The sequence below is a fragment of the Monoraphidium neglectum genome (assembly GCF_000611645.1).
Source record: "Monoraphidium neglectum strain SAG 48.87 unplaced genomic scaffold scaffold00661, whole genome shotgun sequence".
Taxonomy (NCBI): Eukaryota; Viridiplantae; Chlorophyta; class Chlorophyceae; order Sphaeropleales; family Selenastraceae; genus Monoraphidium; species Monoraphidium neglectum.
In genome coordinates this window covers 2,861-23,066 of record NW_014012967.1, presented here as the reverse complement: position 1 = coordinate 23,066, position 20,206 = coordinate 2,861, and the positions used below count along the sequence as shown (strand labels likewise).

The window sequence follows — 20,206 nt, the reverse complement described above, 5'->3', positions numbered from 1 at the left end:
ACCTCCCCCCTCCCTCATCCCACACCCCCCCCAGGTCCACGTGGACACCAAGTCTGGCCTGCTGGGCTACTGGGACAACAGGAGGGGCTGCGCGGTGTCGCCCCTGGACGGCAGCAGCGAGCACATGGCGGCCATCAAGATACCCTACGCATGCAAGCTGCTCTTCCAGGCACGACCACGCCGCGAGTGATGCGTGTGCCTGTGCAGCCGCCCGCCCCTTTCCAAGCATGAGCGGGCCGTGGGCCGGTTGCGCGCGAACATGCTGCGCGTGCTCCTCGCGTGTGCTGGGGCCGCTGCGCGCGGTGCGTGTGCTGTGGATGCTGCGTGCGCTGCTTGCGCCTTTGCCGAGCCTTTCCGGGATTGGGAGGGAGGCGTCTCTTGCCGCCATCGCCTTGACGCTGCCTGTGAGCACACAACAAGCGGAGTTTAGGGGGAACTTGGGGAGGCTCCACAGACTCCCCTCTCTGCCCTGTGCCCGACTGCCACCTGCGGCTGCTCCCCGCCTTTCCACGTGCGCCAAGCCTGCTCACCCCGTTCCCCCCAACCCTGCGCTGTCGTTTCACGTGAACCATACGCAGGAGCTGCAGAGCATGAACATCGTGCCGCGCCTCAAGCTGGCTGATGCGTGAGCACGCGCAGGCAGCAAACGTCTGCCAGCAGCGCCGCACGAGCGCGCGGTGAGTGGCGGCGGCGGAGGCCGTGCAGCGGCGGGGGCGCAATGAGTTTGGTCGGCCCGTGCTTGAGGGAAGGGGCTGCAGGGCCCGGGGGGCCGGGGACCAACTAGTGCTGTGAAGCGCCGTTCATGATCTAAAAGCGGTGACGTCGAGGCTTGTGGTGGCACAAGCAGCAGCAGCAGCAGCAGCAGCAGCAGCAGCAGCAGCAGAGGCAGTGGAGCATTTTCCCTGGGCGCTGGCTTTTTCACCGGTGGTGGGGCAGCGTTCCAGCGGTTGAGCATGTTGTTTGGACCTGTCTTCCTTTGAACACTCTTTTCTATGTGGCGCTTGCCATCAGATTCACATCGTCGTCTCTCTGTCTGCATTCTTCACGCGAGAGCGTCACGCCATCTGCTTTGCCGCTGCACCTCCTGTGCGCGCTCGGCTGCCTTGTCGTGCGTAGCGCCCGGCCCCTCTGGCTGGGTCCCCAGCGCGCGGTTCGTACATCGCACGACGTAACAGTATTGATCCAGCCAGGGTGGCTTGCAAAGCAATTATGGGGACACCAGTAGTGGGAGTGGCTTGCGTGACAGCCCTTGTTTTGGAAACAAACACACTCTGCCGGCGCATCAGCTGAGGGTACTTCAAAGGAATGGAAACTGCGGTGTCTGCCATGTTGCTAAGCGCAATTCAGAGCAGATGGACTCTGTTGCTCACGGCCCTGCAGGTCTTTTCACCATGCGGCCCAATGTCTTGAGCGCTGAAGCTGTGGCGCGCATTTGCTGCGCCATCCGCGTTCGTGAATGCTCGCCTGTTGCAAGCGTGCGGGGTGAAGCGGCTGCGATGTGTCAGAAATATATCAGAACAAAAGAAGCCACAGGCGGGGCACAGGGCCCCAAGCCTTGGGCCTTATTTCAGGTCGCCAACCTGATCCCCAACCCTTGTTCCGGCAGCGCCGGGGGTTGGGCCCCCACGTCCCCAACCCGCCGTAGCAAGTTGGGTGCACCAGAGGTGGATTTCCCGTGTTCTGCGGCACACGGAGGGAAAGCCACGCCCCCAGCTCCGCCAGTTCCACCAGGGATCGAACCACAGACGCCTCGAAAGGTACTTGACGGCCATAACCTCTTAGCCACGGTTTCACTCGCCACGATGAGCCACCTGCGGTGAAAAGAACCGCTCCTCAAAACATAACATACCCGTACGTGCTGGTTTCTCAGTTCCAGCAAGGAACGAAAGGAATGTGCGCGGAAAATCTCGTCGAGAGCTCGGTTTTGACCGAGCATCGAGTTGATATAATTTGTTTGTGGCTGGGTCTTCCAGAATGCTCCAATTTACAGGAGGCACGGGCATCACAACAGCGTACAACAGGAGTGCGGCAGCCGATGATGGCGCATGCAGCTGATATTGCGGAGGGATCTTCTGCAGACATGCCCCTTGCGCACGTTCGAGCCGCGGCTCGAACGGCCGTGGGTGCGTGTCCTGCCGACCCCGGCATGACGCCTCCTGGTCGCGCCCAACATCCTCCCAAGGTTATCCTGGGATGATGATCACGCACCCCCACATGCCCCAACGGACTCCGCCACATCGCCGTGCAGAGCAGCTGCCTAGACGACCCCACCCGCCCACCCTAGGGCGCCACCCCGTCCGTCCCTGCTGCCAAGCAGCGCCCCTCCAAGGATTAGGATTAGGATTAGGATTGTTACAAGATCCCGCGGTCGCCCGCTCCTGGAGCCATCCAGGCTCATGGGATATGACTGGGTAGCATCAGCATTGTGTGACAGAGATTCAAGGGGCCACGGTTCGCCTCCAAGACTCCCACCACGCCGGCAAGCCAGGCCACCAGACCACCACAACGCAGACAGAAGGTTGCGCCACAAGAGGAGGTAGTGACTGAATACGAATTACCAAACTCCTCACATTGATTGGTGGCCTTTGTCTACACGCCGTCGTTGCCTGGCAGCCTGCGCCCTGAGGGGCCACCCACCACGCCACCGCCCCGTTCGGGCGTCACGCCCCCTTTTCAGTCGCCGCTGCCCCCTGCTGCTCCTGTATGCTGCGCAGCAGTCCGCTGCAGGCGTCATCCAGCAGGTCTAGCACCGTCTCAAAGCCCTGGGGGCCGCCGTCTGGGGGTGCGTTTCGGGGCCGGGATGGGGAGGAGGAGAAGGGGCGCAAGGGGAGGGTTTGGTGTGTGAACGGTGGTGAGAGGGGGGTTCCTGCAACATGGCAGCCCCGGGCCAGTGCTGAGGGCGCGGGAATGCCGCCTTGAGCGGGTGGGGGGGATACAGGGGCAGAGCAAGCTGTGAGGTCCCCAGCGTGCAGCAGATGGCTGTATTGGTATGCACATGACTTGCTTGAGGTCCCGCGGCGTGACTTGACGCAGGTGATCTGCAAAATCGTTCATGAAATCGCGCCAGCCTCTCAAGAGCGGTTGCATATCAATGGCGTTTGCTGGTGGCGTGCAACAGTGCGGCTCACAGTAGGGGTCTGGGATCTCCGAGGCCCCCTTGAACTTGTCGGAGCAGTACTGAGTCATCAACGACACCTGGCCCCGCACCTGCAGCAGTATGGATGGATGGTGTGTGCACACGTGAGGTGAGGCAGGAGGGAGTGAGGAGGGGCCGGACAGCAGCCGTCTGCGACAGAGTACGGGCAGGCAGCAAGTGGGTTGCGCCGCAGGCGGAGGTTCAGACGCGCCGCGGAGCAAGGGGCGGCAGGCTGGGGCGTGGGTCGCGGCCTCCCCACCTCGTCCAAGGGTGGCAGCTGGTCCCGGCTGCCATTGCCGGCCCAAAAGTCCGCGGCCGTCTGGGGCGAGCGTTGCGGGCGGGGAAAGCAGGCCAGGCAGAATGGGGGGAAGCGCAACGCGCGATCGTGTGTGGTGTGTGAACAAGAGGCCGCAAGGCCCCCATGAGCGCGAGGCCCCGCCTGAAACTGGCAGGAGTAGCGGCTGCTTGCAGTGGTACGCGCAAGCACACTGGTCTACTTTGTTCTCTCGGCAGCCCCGCTTAGCAGCGTGGCGGCCGGGGTGCCGCCCACCAGAATGGCGCGTATGTTGTTGGCGTCCATTCCCACGACGTACTGGAAGCGCCGGAAGTCCTCTGGCCGCAGGGGCCGCGACCGCGACGTCAGGCGCACGCCGCGCTTGATGGCGGCGGCCGTCATCCGCGGGTCTGACTCATCGCCCTCATGGTAGCTCCAGCCGTCAGGTTTGTACCTGACATGGTTGGAATATCCACAAGATGGGTGTTTGTGTTGTGTGTGCGTATGTTTGTATGAGTGTGTGGATTTTCGGGTGGGTTCACACTCATTTGTTTCTTAGCCAGGGCGAGGCAGCCCCGTGCGGCAGCAGCTGCCCCGTAGCTGCTCCGAAGGCAGCTGCCGCTCTTGCCCTCGCCGTCGACCAGCAGCTCGCGGCACTCCCCCTTCTGTCCATGCCGTCCCCTCCTCTGCTGCCCTCTGCAGAAGTTTATCCCCTGCTGCTGTTGCTGCGGCCAGCTCTCGTCGGGCCCAGGCCATGGGGCTGCGTCCTGCAGACGGCTGCGGGGGCTCACCACCCGGGGTTGCCGCCGCCTGTGCCGCACGAGTCGATGTCGAATTTGTCGGCCACGCCCTCGCGCTCGGCCACCGCCCTGAACATGGCCTCGGCTGTTGGGCTGCGGCAGATGTTGCCAAGGCATACAAACAGCACGCCGGTCTTGCCGGGAGAGGCGGCCTTCGAGGCGCCGGCGGCGGGGTTGCGGTTGGTGACGAGTCGGGGAGAGGATGGTGGAAGGCGGGGTTGCAAAGGACCACGGCTGCTTTTGCTGCTAAGACCGGATGGATGGACCGGTTTGCTTTCCTCCAAAGTCAAGTCATGCGCATTGACGCCCAAACATAGCATGCAGCATGCGCGCGTCCAGCAGCGGCAGCGGCGTCCGATGCGCTGCCGCTGCTTCCATTGTGCCTCACTCACATCGCCTGTAGCACGTACACGCTCGGCCATTCTACCGCTGCTTTTCTTAACTATACTTCTTGATCCGAATGGGGCAGCGTGGCTAAGCGCCTGCATGGGGCCGAAACGCACTTGCGATCAGCTCTCGCTGCAAAACGTTTATACAGAGATCTCTTGAGGTCTTCGGTGCATGTGCTCGGCCTGCTCTTTCTTGTGCAGCTGCACCGACATCGTCACTCGGTGCCCCACCCCCACCCTGTGGCTCCTCGCAGTCAATGTCAGCGACGCTCGCGGCGGACCTGCTGCAGATGCAAGATTCTGCAGAGGCACCCGAACGCCCAAATGAAGAAGAATTTACGTTCTCTCGAGCACACCAAAGCGGCGGCAGCCAGCACAGCCGCTCGGCAGTGTACGCCCACCTGCTCATGCGCCCGCCCCCCTTCTCCCTTGCAGCCTTGCAGCCTGGGTGGGTGTTTGTGGCTGCATGCTGGTAGGCCTCAGCGGGACATCACATGACCCAAGGCCTGTCACATGACATTCACCCACATGCGTGACACAGCGTGTGCGGTTTACAGCACCCGTACAGCCGGCACAAACGCGCCCGCAACGGAAGCAGCTTTGAAAGGCTTGATTGACTTTGACACAGGACACAGCTGATGCAGAATCAACTTCAACCACACGGTTTCAACAAGGTATGATAAGCAAGGTCTGTCTGCAATGATTGTAAACATACACTACTGCAATTTTTCTTGTTGAAATCCCTGGCCCCCACAAACCAGGCGGCGTGAACGTCATCGCCGCAAAGCGAAGCACGCCAACAGCACAACTCATGCAAGAATGTGCACCGCGCGCCGCACTTGCACCGTGTTACGTGGCCAAGGGCCACGCGGCGATGCTGGTGCGCAGCAGTCCCGACTCTGCACCTCAAAGACACCTCGGCCGCTGACGGCTCCTTTCAAAGGAGCGCCCAACCACACAAAGCACCTGCCGCGCCAATCGATGCTGGCGGCCCCTACCCGGCTATCGTGACGCACACGTCCCCGGTGTTGCTGAGCAGCAGCTCTCGGCCCAGCCTGTCCGCCGGGTCAACAATCACCCTGGCCACCAGCGGCCGGCTGCCGGGCCCGCCGCCCGCGTCCACCACCCTCACGATCACAAACGCGGCGTCCTCGCGGCCCCGCAGCCTGTAGGCCAGCTCGAGCTGGGCCTGACTCAGCACGAAAGCGTCGCCGGCGACGCCGCCGTCCGCCCTGGCGGTGCTCTTGACCTCGATGCAGCAAGCGGCGCCCCGGCGCCCCGTCAGCGCCCCCTCAGCATCCACGTAGAAAAAGTCGACCACGCTCTCCGCGTTGGGCGCCGCCAGCCCGCCGATGGTGCGGTTGCAGGAACGCCAGCAGTCGCTGTCGAAGCCGGGCAGGCGCTCGCGCAGCCACTCAAATGCAAAGAGCTCCCCCAGGGCGCCGGTCAGCTGGTTCCTCTGGCTGCAGTCCGGTGCGCTCCATATGCTACGCAGGACCGGGCCCGGCGCGGGCGCCCGCGGGCGCCACGCGGGCTCGGGCGCCGCGGCTGGGGTGACGCGCGTCGTGACGGTGTGCGTCACCGCGTGAGTCACCGTCTGGGTGACCTCCCGGACGTGGGTCTGCTCGACGCAGTACCCCGGCAGGGGGGCCGTGGGCTCGCCTGCCTGCACCTGCAGCTGCCGGGGAGGCGCCTCCTGCTGCACGCGCCCGCCGCCGAGGGAGGCGACGGCGCTCTCAGAGCTGGCGCTGCCGTCGCCATCGGAGGCGGCGGCATGTTCAACGCCGGCGCTGCGGCCGCGGCCGCCCCTCTCTCCACCATAGGGGTCTGCGCGCGGAGCGGCCGCAGGGGCCGCCGCCATGGACACCGCCGTGGCGCCGGCGGCGGCGGACGCCACCAGCCCAAGCGCCGAGACGGCAGCGGGCGCGGCGGTCTCCGCAGGCGGCGGCGGCAGTGGCGGCAGCAGGTGCGCAAAGTCCAGGTCACACGAGGACGCCCCGCCGCCGCCGCTGGCCCCCAAGACGACGAGCTGCGCCAGGCTGCCACCAGAGCCGCCGCTGCCCCGCGCCGCGCTGACCACGTGCGCGGCGGCCGCAATGATTGCCTCTTGGTCTGCCGCCGGCTCGTCCAGCTCAATGTCGGGCTCCTGGGCCCACACGAGCGGCGGCGCCGCGGCTGGTGCTGGCACAAAGCCGCGCGCATAGCTCGTCTTATGGCTGCTCATGTGGTGCACTTCTCTTCCGGTCGAGAAAGACTGGGCGCCCGCAAAAGAGCTGCCGCCGCCGCCCGAGGCGCGGCCGCTGCGCCCGCTGAATGTCCAGCGCGCGGGCTGCCCGCGAGAGCGCGCACCGCTGGCGCCGCCCGCAACGCGGAGGGCTGGGCCATTGCGGGAGGGCTCTCTGTGGATCTGCCAGCTGGCCCCTGCGCCGCCAGCCGCATCCTGATAGCCCCCGCCGGTGTCGGAGCCCGCGTCGTCGTCCTGGTCGCAGGGAGCGTCAGAGACGCATGCCCTGCCGGCGCTGGTGCGCTCGGCCGCAGCTGGTCTTGCCCCGCTCGCGCCGCTGCCGGCCTCATCCCAAACGCCGCCGCCGCCGCCATCGCCGTCGGGGAGTGCGTAGCTCGCAGAGGGCGCCGGCCGCGGGTGCCGGCGACGGCCTGTTGTTTAAACAGCAGGGGTTGAGAGTTGGGTGATCTGGGGCGGTTGAAGTGGCGGAATGCTCCAAGCGGCTCTTTGGGTTTGAAGCCTGGGCAGCAGGCTTTTACGCTTGCCGCACGCAAACGCGTCAGCAGCGGCATTCAGCGCTGCGCCCCGCGAACAAATTGCCAAGCGCCGGTTTTCCGTTGCAACCACCAACCTTGGCGCTGGATGGTGGCGCCAGCCAGGGCCAGCGCAGGGACGACGGCTCCTGCCCCCAGAAGGGGCCCCTCCAGTGCGGTGGCGGAGTCCTTGCTGCTGCTGTCTGATGCGACAGCGAGGTTCTCCTGGGTGTGTTTGTTTATGCAGTGGGGGGCTGGGTGAGGTGGACGTGCATCTCTTCAGGGCGCTGATATCAGACGTGTGCGCAAAAGCAGTGCCGCATCCAGCAACAGCGGCGCGTCAGCACACAGGTTCAATTCAAGCTGCCTGCACCGCGAGACGAATGGCTGGGCCGGCGTCACGCAGAAGGGAAGTGCCCGTGACGCAGGTGCTGGGTGGTGGTGGGAAGGCGACGCGGATGCATGGGTGCGCGTCTGCGCATGTTTCTGTTGTTTTCAGCACCGCGCCGCTCACAGGGTCAGGCTCCGCCGTCACCACCGCCGGCGCCTGCATCCGCGCCTCCCTCTGGCGCTCCAGCCCCGCCGCCAGGGAAGACACGTCCTGCCCCAGCTGCCGGCCGCCTGCCGCACCGCCCGTGGCGCCGCCTGCCGCGGCGCCGCCCCCCACACAGCTGTCGGCCGCGCCCTCGCCTTGGCCGTCCGCTGACCTGGCGGCCGCCAGCCAGGGCTGCATATCATCCGGGAGCTGCGGCCAGCCCTTGGACTTTATCAGGCCCCGCACCCGCCCGCGGCGCCCCTGCATCTCCAGCTGCTGCGCGTCGACGATCTGACCCAGCTCGGCCTCGAACGCGGCGCCCAGCGCGCCTCAAGAGTATGGAGGCGTTCTCTGACATGAAGCGCAGGTGCACCGCTCGCCGCTCAGCGCTGATGCCAGCGCTGCCTTTCACGTGGAGGTCGACCAGCGCCGCCACTACTGCCGCGGCGTCCGACTCCCTCACGCCCAGCAGCCGCAGCAGTGCGCGCTCCGCGCCCGAGGCGCCGGCGTCGGCGAAGCCGCCGCCAAGGAACCGCGTGCCGGCGGCGAGCACATCGGGCTGCAGCGCCTCGAAGCGGCTGTCGAGCGGAAAGAACAGCTTGTCCGGCGGCGCGAGGCCGCCGTCTGCGGCAGGCAGCAGCAGAGCACGCTGTAAAGCGTCCCGCATGTCTGACTCGCGCTCCACGACTGACAGTTGCCTGGCCAGGAACGCCACGTGCGCGTGCCGCCTGCTCTCTGCAATACCAGCACCGCCAGAGGCGTGCAGCTCGGCGACTGCCGTCACCAGCACTCGAGGCGCCGCCCACTTGACCCCCAAGTGGGCCAGCAGAGACCGCATCTGCACTGCCGTTTCGCCCCTGCCCCCGCCGCCGCCGCGGCCAGCCTCGTTCGATTCGAGGAAGGACAAAGCGCCGCCTGAGACCAGGTCCTGCTGCAGCTGCAGGTCCTCATCACCATGCAGCGGCCAGTGGAGCTGCCCAGCGGGCTTGAACCCGCCGCCCTCAGACGGCAGCAGCACCCACCGCTGCGCGCACTGCAGCAGCGGTCCCTTGAGAGTGTCCAAATGCTGCGACAGAAACGCCAGGTGCGCCTCGCGCCGCGGCGCGGCGATGCTTGCGCCGTCCGCCCACGCGTGCAGGTCCACGATCCTTGACGCCACCTCAGCCGCCCCCGCCGCGCGCACACCAAGGCTGCACAGCAGCGCGCGCCGCAGGCCGCCGGCGGCCGCGAGTGGGCCGGCGAGGAAGCGCATGCCTGATTGCTGCATGTCGGACTGCAGGCCCTGGAGCCCTTCATCTAGCGGCCACCACAGCTGGTCGGCGGGCAGGCGCTCCCGGCCAGCGCCGCTGGCATCACCGCAGCCGCCTGCCGGCAGCAGCAGCGCGCGGCGCGCGCGCTCCAGCAGCTTGTCGCCCTCGCCGCCGCCGCCGAGCGCCGCGGCCGCGTGATCCGCCAAGTAGGCGACGTGCGCCACGCGCCTTTCCTCGGACATCGCTGCGCTCCCAACCTCGTAGAGCTCTACCAGGCGCCGCGCAATGTCCAGCGCTGCCGTGGTCCGCACCCCGAGGGTGGCCTGCAGCACCCACATCGGCGCGCCGTCCGCTTCAAAGCAGCTGTGGAGAAACTCCAGCGGCGAGCCGCCGCTGTTTCCGGCAGCTGCACCGAGCTCGGGGGCAAGAGCGCGCCCGGCCGGGTCGGCGGGCAGCCGCCGCAGCTGGGTGCCGAGCCGCAGGCGGCCATCGAGGGACAGCAGCAGCATGCGCTCGCGGCACCAGGCCTTGGTGGTGCTTGGCAGCAGGGAGTCTGCCGCGGCGAGCAGCGCCACCTGCTGGGGCAGAAGCTGCTCGAAGGGCTGGCCCAGCTGCTCGGCGCACCATGCCAGCTGCCCGGGCTAGAAATGCATGTGGGAGGCCAGGAGGCTCACAGCCTGTGGGGTGGGAAGGTTGCAGAGGTGGGGAGCAGCAAATGAAGCATCGTCATCGATCCAGAGCGGCTTGTGCGGCAAAGGAGGAGTTCATGCAGGCAAGCCGCTGGCACAGCATCCCCAAAACAACCTGGCGGCCCAGCGGCCAGCCCTTTGGGGCGCAGCGCGCACCCATGCCTCCAGCTTCCAAGGGCACGCACCTGTCCAGGGCCGCAGGGTTTCACGCCCGTCGCATTCAAAAGCGCGCGGCTGCTCTCCGGATAGCATCCGCGCAGCCACCTGACCCCGCAGCACCTCTCCAGCTGAGCCTTGATGCCCGTGCACGTCGCGGCCGCCCCAGACGGCGGCCAGTGCAGGCGCCCCGCGGCCACTGACGGCGCGCCGCCGCTGCCGTCCACCTCATTTTCCCCTTCCTCCTCTCCTTCCTCCAATCCGGCTGCCGGGCCACACGCCTCATAGAGCTGCAGGTGGCTTTTCAGGAGTTCGTTGGTGAACTTTGAGAACATCATCTGCCGGCCCGCCAGGTAAGCCACGTGCCGCAGATGCTGCCGCAACCCCTCTCCCCCGCGCCAGCGGCGCAGCAGCGCCGCGGCCGCCTCGTCCGACGCCAGAGCGCGCACCCCCAGGTGGCCTAGCCAGAGGCCGAACTCCGGCTCGTCGGAAGCTGAGGGGTAGCTGCTGTGAACAAAGGCGACGCCTGCTGCGGTCAGGTCCTCCATCAGAGCTGCTGTCTCTTCATCCTGGGGCCGCAGGCGCAGGTGTCCACACATTGTGTACAGCGCCGCGCCGCCGTCAGCGCTGCCGGAGCGCTCGGCGCGCAGCTGCAGGTGCTGGCTCAGGTGTGCGCGCGCTGCCGCAGACACCCTGCCGCGATTCCTGAAGACAAACAGCACCCTGCGCAGCCTCGCGGCGGCGTCCTCGCCACCGTCCCCGCCGCCGCCGCCGCCGCCCTGACGCCTGATCATCTCATACACGAGCGCGTCCGCCGTGATGGGATTCACGCCCAGCTGGCATCGCAGCAGCTCAGCCACGCCCGGACCCAGCAACTCAGGCGCCACAAACAGCGGCCCCTTGCCGCCGGAACGTGCGTACTCGCCGGAAAACAGGGGTGCGCACTCGTCGGCTGTGCCGAGCGACTCGTCCCACACAAACAGCCGCCCGCGCAGCTCCTGCGCGCTGACCAGACAGCCGCTGCCGCCGTCGTCGCTGCCGCCGCCGCCGTGCAGGACCAGCAGTGGCGCCGCGGCGAGCGCGGGCCAGTCAGCGAGCGCGGGTGCCACGGCCAGGCAGCCCAGCAGGTCGCGCAGCCATGCGGCGCGCTCGGCGGCGCCAAGCCCCTCCAGCCACAGGCGCGTGGCTGGTGACGTCAGAATGGCCGTCAGGTGCGGCCTGCCCAGCTGCTTGGTGTCGAGCCGCCGCAGCGCGGACACAACGCGACGAGAGGCCAGGAGGTCCTGATGCGGGTACTCCACGCCCCCAAGAGCCTCCGACAGCAGCTCACTGCTTATCAGCTGCGCGGCCTAACCAACGGCCCCGCCGCGGGAGAGCTGCGGAGCCGGCAGCAGCACGCCGGTGGGGGCGCACCACGCGCCGGAGGCCGAAAGGACGCACTCTGTGGCGCTCATGAGGCCGGCTATCTTGTCGGCCGCCGCCGCCATGAAGTCGGTGTCAACCTCTTTCGCCAAGGGCAGGTATGCGAGGAAGCTGCGCTGAAGCTGCGGAGCTGCAGCGCGGAGCGCGGGCAGCACGGCCTCGACGAAGGCGGGCGCAATCTGCGGGGGGTGAGGCATCAATAGAGTCAAAGGTGCAATACTGCGCCTTGAAGGAATGTATGGTGTCCAAGGTAAGTGCGTTTGACTCACCACTAAGGGTGCCTGCTGCCCCACACTGCCCTTGCAACCTCTTCCTTGACTCGTCCCATGCCCCATCGCATCGTCCGGCCCTCCCCACCCTCATCCCACCTGGTCCCTCATCCACTGGTTCCACTTCTTGCCCTCCAGCACACCAGACCTGATTGAGGCCAACAGCATGTCGGCCTGCAGGTGGATCTGCGCACACAGATGGGCGGCGTGTATACGCTAGTATGTGTGTGTGTGTGTGTGTGTGTGTGTGTGTGTGTGTGCGCGCGCACGCTCGCGCGCTACGTGCGCACCTGCACGTGTTTGTGCCTGCCTGCTTGCATGCGTTGGTGGTGATTGCAGGTTGGCAGGCCGCCAGACAACGAGCCCGTCATTTCAGACACCAGCCGCAGAGCCGCCCCCACCTGAAGCCGTAGCTCCTGACAGGCAGGAAGGCAAAAAATTGGCCCGGCTCCTCAGCAGACGCCGCGCCCCCCTCGCCCAGCGGCAGCGCAAACACCAGCTCCACGGCTGTCACGCCGTCCCTCTTGTCGCGCGCGCTCAGCTGCACGTCCTCGGGCACCTGGTGTTCAGGGAGGTTTTGGGCGGTTGGTGGCGGTTGACAGGCGGTTGGCGGCAAGTCGTGAGTGCGTGTCAGGCACGTGAGGATGCATGAGGCTGGCACAGAAGCGGCCACATGGCGACTGGCTGGCGCCGCAGTCTACAGCAAACCAAGCCAGGTGCTCACAGCGCAGCAACTGGTGCGTTGCTGAGTCGCAGAGGCACACCACTATGACGCACCTCCAGTTGCTGGCGAACAGTCAGCAGCCTGTGCCGCTCCTGATCCAGGGCGCCTCCCACTGGCCCCCTCTCGGCCGCGATGGCGGTGATGCCGCCGGGGCCCTCCTCCTTGCAGAAGCGCTGCAGCGCCGCGGCGCCGCCAGGCTCGTTGGGGTGAACAAAAACCTCCATGCACCTGACCAGGCAAGAGGAACCGACAGCAGCAAACAAGGTGTGGTGGGGCTGAAAGCAGCGCTGATGGTTGGGATCTGCCTACTGTGCCCGTAGTTGCGCATCATGCAGGCAGTGAGGGGCTTTGCAGGGCATGAGATACTCCGCGCAACAGTGCAGCACGTGCCAGCCCTCAAAGAGCCCGCGCCGTGAGACGTTCAACATTCCTCCCCTGACCTGGCAGCCTCTGACTCAGGAGCAACGACATCGGCTGCAGACCCACCTGAGCTTGCGCAGGTTGAGCAGCATCAGGGGGTCCAGCAGCGCCAGCTGGCCCGTGATGGCGGCGCAGTCCACGTCCGGCTTGAAGTCCAGCCAGATGCGGGTGGTGGCGCCAGACAGCACCTCGGACGCGGAGACGCCTGGGTGGTGGGCAGGGGAGACCAGGAGCACGTCGGGCGCGTGCACCATTGTGTGTGTGTGTGTGTGTGTGTGTGTGTGTGTGTGTGTGTGCACGGGTGCAGACAGCAGACCAGCAGGTTTAAAAAGATAGATGGGTGGCAGAGCAGGTTTCACAGGCTGCAGAGCGGGTCTTCGGCACCGGTAACGGTGCGCCAAGCCCGCAACGGCATCTCAGGTAAGAGGGTCTACACAGTCCAAAGCCTAAATTTATGTCACATCCACATTGATTGCATTGGTGCAAGCAAGATCACCAACAAGCAAGGCGGCGGCGCCCGTCCCTGGTGCTGGCGCAAGCCTGCTGCGGTGACTCACCGCGCGCCCTCTCCTGCAGCCAGCCCTCCATCAGCTGCGGCAGGCCCACCACCCACTTCGGGCACACCATGCCCAGCCCCTCCACGTCAAAGCCGGCCGCGCCGCCGGGCCGCATGTCGAAGCAGAAGCGCCACTCGTCGCGCTCCGGTTCGCTGCCGTCACGTGGAGCGCCGCCAGCCGCCGCATCGCTGGTTGCGTAGGGGCTGCAGACGTACGTGACCTGCGGTCATGGTTGCGAGTCAGGCAGGGTAGGGTGTGTGGCCCCTTGGGGTCGGGCAGGGCAGCTGGGCAATACTCTTTTGTAGGGAACACTTCTGATGTGCCAGCCTCTCAAAGGCACAGAACGATGTGAGCGGCGCAGCGTCACTCTTGAGTGCAGATGGGGGAGGTCGGCTGGACAGTGCAACGGCAGCTCCCTATTGCCGCACCTGGGAGACGACGGCGGTGGCCTTGAAACCGATGCCTGGCGGGGTCGGGTTGAGGGGCCGGGGTCCAGGTTGGGTGTAAGGTGGGTGGGATTGAGGTGTGCTTGCCTTGATTGATTGGGTTTGTCACGAAACGCCCGTGGTGACGGATCTCATCAAAGACTTGGTGGATGGCGATGCTCTATTTGCCGGCCGCCGCCCGGCCACAGGCCGGCGTCCCGCGCAGTGTTGCACTGCGCCAAGCCGCCTGCTGCCTTGGCTTCCACAGGCGCCGCAAGCCCAGGGCGCCCAGCGGCCCCAGCCCCACCTTTCTCTCCGGTGAACGCGCCCACGCGCCGGCTCTTGGAGCTGCAGGCGATGTTGCAGATGGCGCGGGTGTTGGTCTCCGTGAACCCCTCCTCGTTGGTGGCCACCAGGATGCCGTCGTGGAAGACGTGCAGCTGCATGCGTGGGAGGACGCCTGGGCCATAGTAGCAGTCGTCGGCGTTCTGCACCAGCCTGTGGAAGGGGAGGAGGTGTGTTTTGGTGGGGGAAAGGGGGCGTGAGGTCTGGCTGTCGCGCCCCGTGTTAGACGAACAGTTGGGCTGGCAAGCGCGCGGGTGCGCCATTGAGTGCCAAGCCTTGAGGCTGTCTGAGCCCCTGCGCGTTCTGGGATAGCGCACGGCCCATCACCAGCTGCTGGCGATGCTGCTGCTTCGCCGCCGCCGCCAGCGCAATGATGTCAAGGTGGCCTTTCCATGTAGGGGTTGCGAATCGCACTCCCTACACGGACGGTGGAGTCTTTCCCCCCTCGTAACAACCCCCCCCCTCTGCCACCTACTCCAGCACAAAGTGAACATCTGACTCGTACAGGTCAGCACTCAACCGCTGCGCAGATGCGGCAATGGTCCTGCGCAGCGGGGGGTGGTGGGCGTTGATCGGCGCCCGAGGCTGGCGGGGCGGCAGCCCTTGCAGACACCCTGTGGCGCGCCAGCTTCATGCCCTGGCGTAACCGGCGCGAGGGGCGGACGACGCTGCGTCCAATGCGCTCACTGTAGCAGCTCCTTCGCGCCCTCGGGGTCGTCCCCCACGTGGCCGTCCTGGTGATAACGCTTGCGGATCCGCTGCACGACTTCGAGAGCCCGGGACGATCCATTGCTGTCTCTGGACAAGGCACCCGCACCAGCAGGCGGTGCATGCGCGGCGTCCTGCAGCGCCGCTGCGTCAGTCTGTTTCTGCGCCATGATTGCTTTTAAGTGACCATGATGCCGTACTCGAATGTTGACGATGGCGGTCCTGCGCAGTGATCACTTCCGCCGTGAGGCTCACGGTGCACAGGTGACAACCAAGTGTGAAGACGCTACATATCTATGAATTACACTGTATTATTTTTCGGCTGAGATGCAAGCCTGACTCTCCCTCCAAGCAAGAGATTGTTGGCAACAGATTAGTCACGGGCTGTCAGTCAAGTTACTTCAACTGTAAACCAATGAAAACGCCATGATTGTGCACTTCAACCTCGGTTCAACCCCCCCACTACCGCATGGCCATACGTGAAGCCCTACAGGGGCCCGGCCCAATGCTCACAAAACGACAGTGCAGGGTGGCTAGGCCGCTTACGAGCTGACGGTTGGTCCACGGGGCCGCCACGTGGACGATGCGTGCATGGTTGCAACGTAGGCACCAAACCCTCGTAATAATTTCACCTTCTCATGACCTTCATAGGGTTTGTAAGGTTCATATCAAGGTTCGAGCCCACACCTTTTTCTCGTGACCCACAACGCACACGGATGATAAGGGCTGCTGTAGCAGCGTGTTCAATTGTAACCATCGTCTGACGATGGTTGCGTCACTCGGTGACAGCAGGATGCTGTGGGACACTTCACGTGGGCAAGAAGAACCAGCCTGCACTGGGGGGAGGGGACGCGAGAGCCGGGCCAAAGAGAGGGGTAGATGCCACCCTTGGATGAGGGCCATCCGAGGTTGCAGGCCAACCCCTGAGCATAGCTTTCAACGGGCCGCTACTTTGTGCTATTCTTGGATCGCTCACAGTGATCGTCTGAACCGTTGTATTCCTGTGAATGGTAGTGATTGTTTGCCATTTTTGAGCAGCCACAACCCGCATCAAGTGACAAATCAACGGCCCAAGTGCCCGCAAACCAGGGGTCCCAGGTCCCCCTCGTTTTCGACAAGACCTGGATGATTACAGCGAAAGCACACAGAAAATGCACTGCTTCTGGCAGAACATGGACCCTTCCCCTGCAGAAGGAAAAGCATGTATCCACCCGAGAGCTTTTACTGTACAGTAAAGGAAAAAATAGCATACCAGAAACGACTGTGGTAGCAGCAAAGAGACACCGTCACCTCGGGACGACTGCCCTGGCAGAGCCGTTGTTGGCCCGTAAGTTCCAAGAAAAAAACGCGCATGCATTCATTTACCCAAGAGGGCGGGGCGGTGCCGAGACGCGCCGATGCATCACGGGTGGCGGGACTGACAAGCGCACGTGAGTGCGCCTAGGGCCCCAGGGCACGCCCCGCGCAGCATGGATTCATTTTTTTGGAAGTGATGGCGAGAGATGACGTGCGGTCAGGTGGGGAAATGTTGACTCCAATGTTGACCGAGGCTGCACAACGTAGGCCATGCCCGAAGACACTAGGTTGGGGGCACGCACACATGCTCAAGCTGGAAACCTCCATGCAACAGGCGTGGCCCATATGTTTGGGCAAGGCCCGTGCTTGAAGCAAAACCCAAACAGTGCTAAGCTGGAAAGGCGCGCGAGAAAGGCAATCGCCGGTCTGCAAAAGCTACTCAGAACACACGACTATCTAGAAAGGGCGGCCCACAAGGCCTCAGCCCCGCGGCGCGCACCCCATACCGCGGGCGGTCTCGGGGGCTGTCAAAAGGATTGCTGGGGGTGACCAGCCCGGCGCAGCTGCACAGCGCCTCAGCCCCTTGCAGGCGGTGCCGGGCGTTGCGTCTTGAATTATTGCGCCCCGGCCAGCACCCGGCCTGCCCGCAAGGCAGCAACTCCCCAACAGCTCAGGCAGCAACATGTGCTGTGGCTGCCAGCCAGCGGGCTGCAGGCTGGCCATGAGGCGTCGCAAGGACAAAGCGGCCAACAAATTGGCCATGCTTGTGCAACCATATGGCGCAGCAGGCCCAAGCACGCCAGCTTTCAGCCCCAAAGCGTCCGAGAATCCCTTGCTTTTGAATCCATCCTGCATATGGGCTTCTCCCTGCGGCTGCCCTGCCCCAAATCCTTCCGGCAGCCACCAACATTTCCCATGCAATGCTCTTGCCCCAGAATCTGGGCCCCGGGAACTCCGGGGACCAAAAGGCCGCGGCCCCGGCTGCGCACAAGCGGCGCTGCTGTCAAGCCCGAGGCAAGCGCCGCATCGGCGGCTCTTGCAAGTGTTGAGTCATGGCAGATCGGCTGCCAATGCAATGATCATTGCGGAAGGATGTGAGTGTGAGAGAGAGTGTGTGTGTCGCCGGGCGGATGGTCGCCAGGAGAGGGCCCCGGAGCGGCGCTGGGGCACGCGCCCCTGAGTGTTTTCCTTTTCATTGTGACAGTCTTGCGCCACGGCACAACCCTCACCCCTCTGCCCCGCCGCGTCAGATCGACGCGTGCCGCATTCATTAGCAACGCAACCCCCTGCTGTCGGGCTAAATTGTTCAGCCCGCACATGAATCCGGGATCGACCAACCCCGGCCCCCGCCGACAACAACAAGCAACCGCAGCCCGTTCGCCTGCCGGCGCTGCTTTGGCGGCCTGCCGGGCGGGCCCACCCACCCCACCCCGCATCGCCGCGCTCGGCGCGTCCATGCGCACGCAGAGCCGTTCAGGCCCGCAGCCAGCGGCCCGCGCCGCTTCTGCTGGCTAGAAGAGCTGCGGCAGCAGGGTGGTGGAGCCGTCGCCGAAGTTGAGACCGGGGGGCTTCACGTTGCAGCGGCACATGGGGCAGGTGGGCTCCCGCTCCAGCCACTCAGCCAGGCAGTCCTGTGATGCCCACATGCGAGGTGTTTGCGGGAGCAGGAGCAGGGGACGGGCAGGTCAGCGGCGGCACACGTCACAACCGCGGCGGCGATGGCGGTGCGGGTGCATGCTGCAAAATTCCTGGCAGCTAGCAACCGAGCCTCGCTTCAAGCCAAATCACCAAGAAACAGAGTCATGCCCAAACCCCGCAGCTGATGCCCCCTGCACCTCGCAAAACACGTGGGAGCAGTCGAGCCGGATCGGCGCCGTAGGCGCGTCCCTGCAGATCGGGCACGTCAGGCCGCGCCCGCCGGCCGAACCGTCCCCGCCGCACGCGTCGAGCTCGCCCCGCTTCAGGTAGCGCCCGTACATCGCGCCCGTCCGCAGCACGAGCCGCGTCGCGAGCAGCAGCAGCTGGCCGCGGCGGAACAGGGCGTGCGCCTTGAACGCCAGGTAGGCGGCCGCCAGCAGCGCAGACAGCGCCGGGTTGGGAGTGGCGCGGGCGAGGTACGCGTGCCATGCGGGCAGCGGCAGCAGCGTCCGGTAGCCGGCCTGGCGCCGAGGAGAGGGGGGGGGCAGCGGGCAAGAGGCGGGGTGAATTGTACAGGCCTTGTTGGGATGGGAGACCGCTTCTTGTGGGTACGTGCGGAGTGTATGGGATTAGGATTGTTACAAGATCCCGCGGTCGCCCGCTCCTGGAGCCATCCAGGCTCATGGGATGTATGGGCAGCGACGGTGCGGCGCTGCCGCACATGGGAGCCACGCCTTCCATCCGCTTTCATGCAGAGCGTTGCAACGGCAGACACAGCATGATGCAACGCGGGAGAGCGGCGCCGGCTCGACAAGGCGGCGCCTGCTGCATAGCAGCGGTGCCCCCCGTAGACCCAGCGGCCATGGCTACAACCGCAGGTGCAGCTGGGCGCGGGTCTGAGGCCGCCGCTCCCCGGCAGCGCACCTGGACCAAGTCGTAGAGGGCTAGCAGCCGCGCGCGCCGCCTGGCGCGCACCTGCGCCTGCGCGGAATGCACCTGCGCGTGCTCCGGCGGCGCCCCCGCCCGCGCGGGCGCAGCATGCGAGGGGGCTGCACGCGGGGGCGCGGCGGCTGGGGCGGCGGCGCGTGCGACCCCGCCCGCGCTGGCTGGCCGGCGCTGACTCCATTCCGCCATCTCGTGCGACGGCTCGCTGGTTGTGCTGCCGAGGTCGAGACTGCGCTGAGGCGAAAGGCCGCGCGGCCCCCCGCTGCAGCGACACGCGTCAATTGGCACGTCACCGGCCCACTCGCCGCCGCTGCTGCTGCTGCTGCTGCTGCCGGCGCTGCTGCTGCTGCTCCAACTGCTCGCGCTGCTGAGGCGGCGGGCGATCGCGCTGTCGCCGCCGCCGCAGCCGATTTGCGGCCGCATGGTGATGGCTGCGATAATGAGCTTCGGAATGCTGTATAAGATCAGAGTGGGCAAGATGTAAATCGTGGGTGGGGTCAGAAATGCGCAGATAGGAGACACAAGACAAAATTCTGTTAAGGGATGAGTGAGTGTTGTGCGGAGTGAAGATCAGGATTTGACGAGTGCACAAGGTACATCCTCTGACCATCCCTCAAGCCGAGTGGCCTGGCACCGTAACCCTTGTGGTCGAGCGGCGCAGCTGCGGGTGCCCATGCATGTGACAGCTACAGTCGCCCACGCAAGACCGGCCCCAAAACGGCGCCGCGCCGGCGCACCCACGTGGACCACTCACATGCCGCAGCAGCGCACAAGGGAGTCCGTTATGGCCACGCCAAAAACGACCGCCCAGACCGACCCGGCGGCGCCCTCGCCGGAGCCGCCGCCAGCTGGCGGCGGGGGTGCGAGCAGCAGCAGCGCCCGCAGCTGCTGCGGGCCGGCCAGCCACAGCGTCAGCGCCACGTTTGTGGCCACGAAGATGACGGCGGCCGCCAGTTCGCACGGCTCGCAGGTGGTCTGGGCGACAATTTTTCGCAGCACATCATTGGCTTTGTGGACGCTGCAGGTCAGCCAGGCGCACAGGAACAGGCCTGCGGATTGAGAGGTGGCACGCGCCCTGATTTAGGCTGAAGGGGTTGCAGCGTACAGGCCCGCCGCTGCGGCGCCGGGCACCACCACGCACCGCGGGATGAGCGGGGTTGCTGGGGCGTCTGCTGTTCCCTTACTCGCTTGTTCGCACAAAGGACAGCATCCTGCTTGTGTTCTTCGACACAAAAAATTGCTGTGCTGCTGCAGATGCTCACTCCTTTGATACCGTGGTGCCGGGGGTCCGCCGCCCTCCGTCCCTACCCCTTGCTGTGCTGCTCTGCTGATGCCCCTGGGGCACCCTCAGCCCACCTGTGAAGAACTGATACACAAACAGCAGCGCCAGCAGCCCCAGGAAAGGTAGCAGCTGCTCCACCCACTTGGCCAGCGCCTGGGGGGTTGCGTAGCATGGGTGTCGGGTGAGGGT

The 20,206-nt window shown here is 65.6% G+C and overlaps 4 protein-coding genes across 4 annotated transcripts in view; 1 reads left to right on the top strand and 3 right to left on the bottom strand.

Moving 5' to 3' along the window:
* Positions 1 to 34: 34 nt before the first annotated feature.
* Positions 35 to 190, top strand: MNEG_4679 (hypothetical protein; the record flags this gene model as incomplete). Its single annotated transcript, XM_014046849.1, has 1 exon — positions 35 to 190. A coding segment is annotated over one exon (156 nt), but the record flags the coding sequence as incomplete, so codon positions are not given.
* A 2,470-nt stretch (positions 191 to 2,660) lies between these two features.
* MNEG_4678 (protein-tyrosine phosphatase) lies at positions 2,661 to 4,588 on the bottom strand (the record flags this gene model as incomplete). The annotated part of the gene is made up of 6 exons (XM_014046848.1): positions 2,661 to 2,776; positions 3,129 to 3,207; positions 3,396 to 3,455; positions 3,687 to 3,864; positions 4,202 to 4,303; positions 4,524 to 4,588. 6 exons carry the CDS (start codon positions 4,586 to 4,588, stop codon positions 2,661 to 2,663), a joined length of 600 nt encoding a protein of 199 aa, XP_013902302.1.
* A 1,005-nt stretch (positions 4,589 to 5,593) lies between these two features.
* MNEG_4677 (hypothetical protein) lies at positions 5,594 to 15,026 on the bottom strand (the record flags this gene model as incomplete). Its single annotated transcript, XM_014046847.1, has 15 exons — positions 5,594 to 7,254; positions 7,455 to 7,581; positions 7,871 to 8,197; positions 8,304 to 9,782; positions 10,016 to 11,315; positions 11,400 to 11,587; positions 11,777 to 11,825; positions 12,079 to 12,236; positions 12,455 to 12,629; positions 12,888 to 13,026; positions 13,379 to 13,598; positions 13,807 to 13,841; positions 14,111 to 14,301; positions 14,624 to 14,692; positions 14,836 to 15,026. The coding sequence occupies 15 exons, from the start codon at positions 15,024 to 15,026 to the stop codon at positions 5,594 to 5,596; spliced, it is 6,309 nt and encodes a 2,102-aa protein (XP_013902301.1).
* Positions 15,027 to 17,663: 2,637 nt separating this feature from the next.
* MNEG_4676 (hypothetical protein) overlaps positions 17,664 to 20,206 on the bottom strand; it is a gene marked incomplete at both ends in the record, with an annotated part of 3,940 nt that continues 1,397 nt past the window's right edge. Inside the window, 6 exons of the mRNA XM_014046846.1 lie at positions 17,664 to 17,783; positions 17,988 to 18,311; positions 18,766 to 18,839; positions 19,029 to 19,189; positions 19,490 to 19,784; positions 20,092 to 20,170. Of these exons, the coding sequence (XP_013902300.1) occupies positions 17,664 to 17,783; positions 17,988 to 18,311; positions 18,766 to 18,839; positions 19,029 to 19,189; positions 19,490 to 19,784; positions 20,092 to 20,170 (1,053 nt within the window). The remainder of the gene's footprint in view (positions 17,784 to 17,987; positions 18,312 to 18,765; positions 18,840 to 19,028; positions 19,190 to 19,489; positions 19,785 to 20,091; positions 20,171 to 20,206) is intronic.